Genomic DNA, 8,826 nt, shown 5'->3' on the forward strand with positions numbered 1-8,826 from the left:
ACTCCTTTATATATGGGGGAGGGGGGCACCCCATAGACACAAGTTGATCTCTTAGCCGTGTGCGGTGCCCCCCTCCACAGATTTCCACCTCGATTATATTGTCGTGGTGCTTAGGCAAAGCCCCGCGTCGGTAACTTCATCATCACTGTCACCACGCCGTCGTGCTGACGAAACTCTCCCTCGTCCTCAGCTGGATCTAGAGTTCGAGGGACGTCACCGAGCCGCACGTGTGCAGATCGCGGAGGTGCCGTGTGTTGGGTACTTGATCGGTTGGATCGCGAAGACGTTCGACTACATCAACCGCGTTACTTAACGCTTCCGCTTTCGGTCTATGAGCGTATGTGGTCACACTCTCCTCGCTTGTTTCTATGCATATCCTAGATAGATCTTGCGTATTCATAGGAATTTTTTTGAAATACTGCGTTCCCCAACAAAATAATACTTTACCAATGCACTATAAAATCAATATATTTTACTTCAGGCCCACCACTATTATGTTGTATTATTTGCACCATTTTAGAATTCATTGCTTTAATATGATGTGTAAAGTCAAGTTCAAAATGTTGATGCATATGTGTCTCGGCAACAATGGCAACAACTCGTGACATTGTGTGTGTGTGTGTGGTGGGGGGGCTATGAGGGTACAATTGTTGGGGAACGCAGTATTTCAAAAAATTTCCTACAATCACGCAAGATCTATCTAGGAGATGCATAGCAACGAGAGGGGAGGGTGTGTCTACGTACCCTTGTAGACCGAAAGCGGTAGCGTTAAGTAACGCGGTTGATGTAGTCGAACGTCTTCGCGATCCAACCGATCAAGTACCGAACGCACGGTACCTCCGCGATCTGCACACGTTCAGCTCGGTGGCGTCCCTCAAACTCTAGATCCAGCTGAGGCCGGGGGAGAGTTTCGTCAGCACAACAGCGTGGTGACGGTGATGATGAACTTACCGACGCAGGGCTTCGCCTAAGCACTATGACAATATGACTGAGGTGTCTTTCTGTGGAGGGGGGCACCGCACACGGCTAAAACAATTGTCAACTTGTGTGTTCTAGGGTTCCCCCTGCCCCCGTATATAAAGGAGCAACGGGGAGGCCGGCCGGCCCTATAGGATGCGCCCAAGGGGGGCAATCCTACTCCTAGTAGGAGTTGGACCCCCCTTTCCTAGTCCTACTAGGAGAAGAAGGAAGGAGAGGGGAAGGAGAAGGAAGGAGGGGGCGCCGCCCCTCCCCCTAGTCCAATTCGGACTAGGCCCGGGGGGCGCGGCCAGCCCTTGGCTGCTCCCTCTCTCTCCCTTACGGCCCAATAAGGCCCATAACTTCCCCAGTGGTTCCGATAACCCTTCCGGCACTCCGATAAATACCCGATACACCTCGGAACCATTCCGGTCTCCGAATATAGTCATCCAATATATCAATCTTTATGTCTCGACCATTTCGAGACTCCTCATCATGTCCGTGATCTCATCTGGAATTTTGAACTACCTTCGGTACATCAAAACACATAAACTCATAATACCGACCATCATCGAACGTTAAGCGTGCGATCGAACGTTAAGCGTGCGGACCCTACTGGTTCGAGAACTATGTAGACATGACCGAGACTCATCTCCGGTCAATAACCAACAGCGGAACCTGGATGCTCATATTGGTTCCTACATATTCTACGAAGATCTTTATCGGTCAAACCGCATAACAACATACATTGTTCCCTTTGTCATCGGTATGTTACTTGCCCGAGATTCGATCGTCGGTATCATCATACCTAGTTCAATATCGTTACCGCCAAGTCTCTTTACTCGTTCCGTAATGCAACATCCCGCAACTAACTCATTAGTCACATTGCTTGCAAGGCTTATAGTGATGTGCATTAACGAGAGGGCCCAGAGATACCTCTCCGAAACACGGAGTGACAAATCCTAATCTCGATCTATGCCAACTGAACAAACACCATCGGAGACACCTGTAGAGCATCTTTATAATCACCCAGTTACGTTGTGATGTTTGATAGCACACAAGGTGTTCCTCCGGTATTCGGGAGTTGCATAATCTCATAGTCATAGGAACATGTATAAGTCATGAAGAAAGCAATAGCAATAAACTAAACAATCATAGTGCTAAGCTAATGGATGGGTCTTGTCCATCACATCATTCTCTAATTATGTGATCCCATTCATCAAATGACAACACATGTCCATGGCTAGGAAACTTAACCATCATTGATTAACGAGCTAGTCAAGTAGAGGCATACTAGGGACACTCTGTTTGTCTATGTATTCACACATGTACTAAGTTTCCGGTTAATACAATTCTAGCATGAATAATAAACATTTATCATGATATAAGGAAATATAAATAACAACTTTATTATTGCCTCTAGGGCATATTTCCTTCAACAATAAGCTAAGAAATTAGCCGGTATAGAACCAAGAGAAAGATTAAGACATTTGATGAAGAAGAAAGATGGCGAATCCAGCGAGGCAGGAGGATACACATATTTTCGTTTTATCCACTGCAAAAAACAACAAAACTATCTTTAATGAGCCACACATGATCTATGTAAAGATCTAGTTATTCGTTTTGGTCTGTGATATTTCTTTGGGTAAGGGAAAACTAGAGAAAAAGAAGCTAAATGTACATGTCTATTTTTTTGGAGTTGGAGGAATTAAAACAAATATAGGACGTGTTTGGTTCACTGGTTGGAAACACAAACGACAACAGTAACAGGTCGCAATGAGATCGAAGGGGTAACAATCCATTTCTTGTTTTGTTTGGCACATGCCAATAATGTTATCAGTAACCTTTATAGTGTTTGGTGTGACACTGTAATCAGAATACATCAGATCGTATGCACGCCCGATTTCAAATTCACACAATTTCACACAATTTCACAAGGTTTTCACATGCATTTAGTGGATGCTTCACTAGCATAACTTCAAACACATCAAACAAGTACATAATTCAAAAATATTTGCATTCATCCAAGACATCATTTAACCAGATTTTGAGACCATTTATAAATATCAACTCATTGGTACAAACTCATAATTCAATGACAATTCGAGATAAAATACATAATTAGTCCCCAAAATTTATTTTGTAAGACAAGTCCAAAGGCCAATTTCAGAATCTTGCAAAGTAGCTTTTCCAGTGACCATTCCTCTCATCTGCCACACAACCGATCTTTTCTAATCAACCTAGCTTCTTTTATCATCTGTCAATAAGCAAGAGTTAAATGAGAAATACATAAACAAACAAGAGACAACCACTAATCCAAAAATTAACAACAGAATAGGCACTGTGATTACAAAATTGTAAGCAATCCATAATTGTCATCATTTATTATGTTATTCACTAGCAAATCACTTGGCCTAGAAAGATAATTAAGAACTCTAATGATAATTTACTTGACATATCTAAGAAAATGCATATTATCCCTATTCATTGTAACTTAACATCTCATAGGTGGTTATTGAACTCTGTTATTCACCTGCATAACCAGCTTGTCAAGTAGAGATTGGATGGAACATATACTATGAAATGTCAAGCATAAGCAACAAGTCAACTAGATATTGCAAATGCATATACTAGCAACAAGTCAGGTAGAGGGTGAAAATGCATATACTAACAACTAGTCAGGTAGAGATTGCAAATGCATATACTAGCTGCTAGTCAAGTAGAGATTGCAGCTGCATATGACAACTAGCCAAGTAGAGTAGTATAGGTTATCAAACTTGATAATGTAGACTACAGAGTTTAGCAAAAGGGATTGTAGAGTTTAGCAAAAGGATACCAGCGAGCATTTTTAAGACGAACTCCCTCCTCAGATTTTCTGGAAGCATAAGCATCATGTTCATGTGATCTGGAGCTTTAGCAAATACGGATGCAGCCTCAATGATCTCACACCCAATGAAGCTAAGCCTAGTCAATTCACAACTTGCCTTCCCTTTTGATTTCTATTGAGGATCCTCTTGTGCTACTTCTCACGCCATTGATGTTGTGAATGATGTTGCCATTGTACCCACGTGTTGTGTTGCATTGTTCAGCTGGCTATTGAAATCTTGTAGCATTATTGCAAAAGGATCACTTGGTAGTGTCACCCTCTTTGGCCTTGGTTCCTTCTTCGGCCTCTTGAAACTAGTTGCGTCCACAGAGCAAGTGTCAACAGACCGTCTAGTGGTACCTGTTGAGATTAGGTCCTCTTGATCATGTTCCTTCCTCGACAGCAATTTCATTTTGCAAGTTTACCACTGTCTCACCAAAGCCTTTAACATTTTCCATCGTTGCTACGATCTTGCCATAAATAGCATCCAGCCGCTCAAAGTACAGAAATGGGACACCATACAATCCCTTTGCCTCATTATGAATCTACATGTTTTTTTATAGAAGAAGGAACTTAGTCTCTGATAGAAATGCAACAGATCGGGGGTACATATACCAAAAGGAATCAAACAATAATATAAAAAATAACAAGGTAGGAAGGTACAACATCAAGCAATTCAACATTACAAACTACAATAGCAATGTGCACAACAACACTACAATAACATTTCAACATTGAAGGAGTTCAGTTTTAATGGATGAAGTGATCTAGCTTACAATATGCTTCATATTGTGCCTTCCCGCATTGAATTATCTTTCGGTTTGCATCCAATGTGAAACCACTTTTGGCTATCATTACTTCAAGAGCACCATATTTTGTCCTAAAGTGCCCCACTCTTGACTTAATGTGCGAAATTGAAGAGATACCACAACCCAAGCACTTCTCGGCAAGATGCTTCTCCAATATCGCCAGGTATCCATTTTTGAAGTTACCATCTACCGTCCACCTTGGATCTAAAGACAACTCATACAAGGCTTTTCATCATCCTCATTCGAAGTCCACTTCCTGTTATTCTTGCTTCTTCCACGGGACATACTTGAGTTATCCACATCCATATCTAAAGAAGGAATAACTAATACAAATGAGAAGGAACACACACACACATATGAAATGGAACAAATACAAATGAGATGCAATTGAAACAAAAAGAAAGTTGGAAGAAAAAAATGAAAAAAAGTAGAAATGACTTATACCTCAATTACCCCTAGCAGCCCTATGTCTGCTATACATGCCCTGCGCAAGAACATTTCGAAAGTTTGTCTGCTCATTCGAAGTTGAGAGAGAAGTGATGAATTCTAGTTGGCCTAACTCTCCCTCCATGGTTTCCAATGTTTCTTGCATTATTGGCTTGTCATTATTGAGTGGGTTGAGCGGCATATTTTGCAAGATAAGATTGTGCTAGAGTGCATATGCTATGATGATTCGACATTGTGTCTTCAACTCTTCATAGAAAAAAAAGACGGGGACCCAAAAATCGCCCACTGATTCTTGAGCCTTCTAAAGGACCTTTCTACAATATTTCTGGCTCTAGCATGACACATGTTGTAATACTTATCTGCACTACGAGGTGGGTTATGTGTTGTCCAGCCACCCAAGTGGTACCTTTGAGCATGATATGGAGCTAAAATCCCTCTGGCATCTGTGTAACCAGCATCGATAAGGTAAGATTGATCTTCGGGGACACGGAACCCATTTGGCATTGAGATGGCACCTCTAAGAACACGACCATCATGTGGAGAACCCTCCCAACCAGGTAATATGTAGATGAAAGACATGTCATGTGCACACACACCTGACACATTTGTATCTATACCACCCAATCTTGATCGATATCTTATTTTCATATTAGCCGGGACGGTTTACCCCTATGTACATTACATTTCCCCGAATCAAACACCTCCATAATTTATACTGAACTTCTATACTTATGTATAACTTACATGTTTGCTATATTTTTAACTTATAATTTGCTTAATTGGCATAGTCAAGCACACTAACATTAGTACTACCATAATGATATTTGGTATACAATTATTATGTATATTATTCTAAAATACATTCGTGTTGTGCTATTTGTATTTTCTAGAAAAACCTTCTCGATTATTTCTTGGAAAATGTATAAATAAACTATGTAGTGTGGATTGTATGTGTAGTATTTTACCATTCTTAAATATACCCATGCTAGAGATCTCTAAAGCATACCATGAAACAAATATCTCCATAATAGTTTCTAGTGTATCATGAGATAATCATTTTATAGAGCCTCTAGCTTATAAGATGAACTGTTGGAATTAAATATTCATCAGTATTTCTTGGTCAAATGTGTTTTGCAAGTTATGGTGATTTCAGTAATGGATGAGTTATGCCTAATGCATTGTAGAAGTAACATTCGCAACCCCTGCATGCCCGAACCGCGCGGTCTGGAGGTGTTTTGTCATCCAACACAGTCCCGCATCTGTTTGTGAACCGGTCCGGACATCCGGACCGCTGCCGCGCACATGTACGACACCCCTGGCCCATCCAAAACCCTCTCCCATCCTTTCTCTCCAATGGATTTCCCGCGCCACATTCATGCTGGCCTAGAGCCGCAGCAGCCGACATTGATGTCGTGCGATGTGATCGGACAGGAGGGCGGCGTTGACCGACGCGACCAGATGGGAGACACGGCAAGCAGGAGCTGGTGTCCCCCTAAGCAAGCAGGAGACACCGCAAGCAGGAGCCGGAGCCCTCATAGGCGTCGGAGCTGCCGCAGTTGCACGTCAACTTGGCGCCGGGCATGGAGATTGTGTACATCTTCGACAATAAGTAGTTTTAGGTATGTACAAAGTATGTAGGTTGTTTATCTGCATTGCTAGTATGGATTTGAGGTATGAAGTTTGAGGTTCATGGATGTGATGGATGTTTTCTTTTTTTATGCTGCGTTTGAAGGGTGAATTTTGGTACTTCCGGTTGTAGATGCTCTTATTAGGCAGAATCGCGACTAAACTTTTCTCTGACCGGCTATGGCAGCTCCACCCCTCCTTTTGATTAGTCTATCCATGCGAGTTGTTTCAGCGAACTTGAAATTTCATAGAAATGAACCCGCAATTTTTTTCCATAGAAATGCATTTCTTTTACTGAATGTACCAACGATTTCACTGCTTGAGCGACTTGTATTACAAGACAGTTCTGCTACTCAGCGTGTAGACTGTCCATTCAGCTACATGGTGAAAATCTCTATTGCAAAATATGAACAACCTTTCAATCAAAAGTACTCCCTCTCTACCATAATATAAGAACGTTTTTTACACTAGTGTAGTGTCAAAAACACTCATATATTATGAGACGGAGGGAGTACTTTGCATACATTTAGGCAACGGAAAGTTCTTTTCTGAACCGAATGTTGCCATCTCCTTCCTGAAAATTCAGCCAGGATGCTGAATGCCGGCAGGGGAAGCTACCCAACCAGCTTCTTTCCATGGCTTCCAACCTTTTGCTGCCTCTGCTGCTCCTTCTCCCCGCCTGCTCTCCTCCTCCCCTTCACCACAGCCCCGTCAGTGGCATCGACACCGTTACCAGTAGCCGGCTCATGGCCACCTCTGCTCCTTCCTCTTGCCGCTGCCGGCAGTAAAGAGGGGTCTTTGCCGATACCTGTTGCTGCAGCCGGTTGACGTGGCACTCTTCTTGCAGCGCCGCCATTGCCGGCATCGACCTTCAGGTCCTTTGCACCAACCGACACTCTTCTTGTGGCGCCCCCATTGCCAGCATCGACCTTCAGATCCTTTGCACCAACCGACACTCTTCTTGTGCCACCACCATTGCCAGCATCGACCTTCAGATCTTTTGCACCAACCAAAGGATCCTTGGTCCGAGCTCTTGGGGCAGCCGCCGTGACATTCTTCATCGCGGGTTTGTCTGCGACGTTCTTGGCTGCCTTTGTGCTGCCTGGGGCTACGGTCTTCTTGTCTGACGAGGTTTTCTTAGCTGCCTTGGTGTCTGTTGTAGGAGCTGCCACTGCATTCTGCAGCCTGTTTCCCAGAGGTGTGTAGCTTGATCTCTTGTCTATTTTGTAAGATGGGGACTCTTGTTTGCAGAAGGCAGGGGACGGTCCTCTGGTGCTGAGGTTTTTCTCTGACGAAGAGCTGGGTCTTGCCGTTGGAGTGGCCGACTTTGAGGAACTGGACGTCGTAGGAGATTCAGATTTCGTCGATGTGCTACTGAGTGCATCGAGCTTTCCTGAGAACTGTCAAAGTTTCACAATGTCAAGAAATAAGATCAATGAAAAAAATGAATAAATCGCGAAAAAAAAACAGCTAGTCTTCTTTGGTTTGGTGGATAACTTTGACGGTCACCCATGTGGTATTAGAAGATGATTTTTTTTATTATAAAATGTTCTGCAATCCTCATGCGGTATTTCAACTTGGTGAATGGTGAATTACTTCGATGTGTCATGATTGTTTTTAAATTTTTTTATGATGTGCGGAAGAGGTGCATGTCTTTTCTAAGGTAAGTAGAGTGAAAGTGTTGCTATTACTGTGAAGACTCGATAGCCATCATACCCTTGAAGTTTTAACTGGTTGAAGGATAGGCAGCTCCCTCTGGAAAACCATTTGGGCGGAATCAGCTTCCATCTCAAGGGAAGCGAACAGCGGGGTGGCAGGAGGAGTCTTGAGCCTGAAATCAAATGAACCGCCCCGATTTCAAAATACGCAGTAGAGAGAATAGGTCAACATGTTTTTACTGCAAGCAAATTCCATCTTTACCAATCGTAATCGTTCTTTTCGCCATCTGTGAGTAGGTAATCTCGCTTCCCCGAGGCGAGTTTGAACATGCGGCGGTCACCTATATTCAGACAAAAAAAGCGTTCTAGTCAGATTATCTATCTTCCAAGTAAAGATGTGTATCAACTTCCCTAGATCTTCCAACAGTTTATTGATACCAGTGACACAAAATCTCATCATCTT

At 42.8% G+C, this 8,826-nt stretch overlaps 1 protein-coding gene across 1 annotated transcript in view; it reads right to left on the bottom strand.

The window, feature by feature from the left end:
- Positions 1-7,007: 7,007 nt before the first annotated feature.
- LOC119302495 (inositol-tetrakisphosphate 1-kinase 6-like) overlaps positions 7,008-8,826 on the bottom strand; it is a 6,796-nt gene continuing 4,977 nt past the window's right edge. Inside the window, exons 15-17 of the mRNA XM_037579527.1 lie at positions 8,626-8,704; positions 8,422-8,536; positions 7,008-8,105 (exon numbers count right to left, since the gene is read on the bottom strand). Of these exons, the coding sequence (XP_037435424.1) occupies positions 7,320-8,105; positions 8,422-8,536; positions 8,626-8,704 (980 nt within the window). The 3' untranslated portion in view covers positions 7,008-7,319. The remainder of the gene's footprint in view (positions 8,106-8,421; positions 8,537-8,625; positions 8,705-8,826) is intronic.

The sequence above is a fragment of the Triticum dicoccoides genome, chromosome 5A, assembly GCF_002162155.2.
Source record: "Triticum dicoccoides isolate Atlit2015 ecotype Zavitan chromosome 5A, WEW_v2.0, whole genome shotgun sequence".
Taxonomy (NCBI): Eukaryota; Viridiplantae; Streptophyta; class Magnoliopsida; order Poales; family Poaceae; genus Triticum; species Triticum dicoccoides.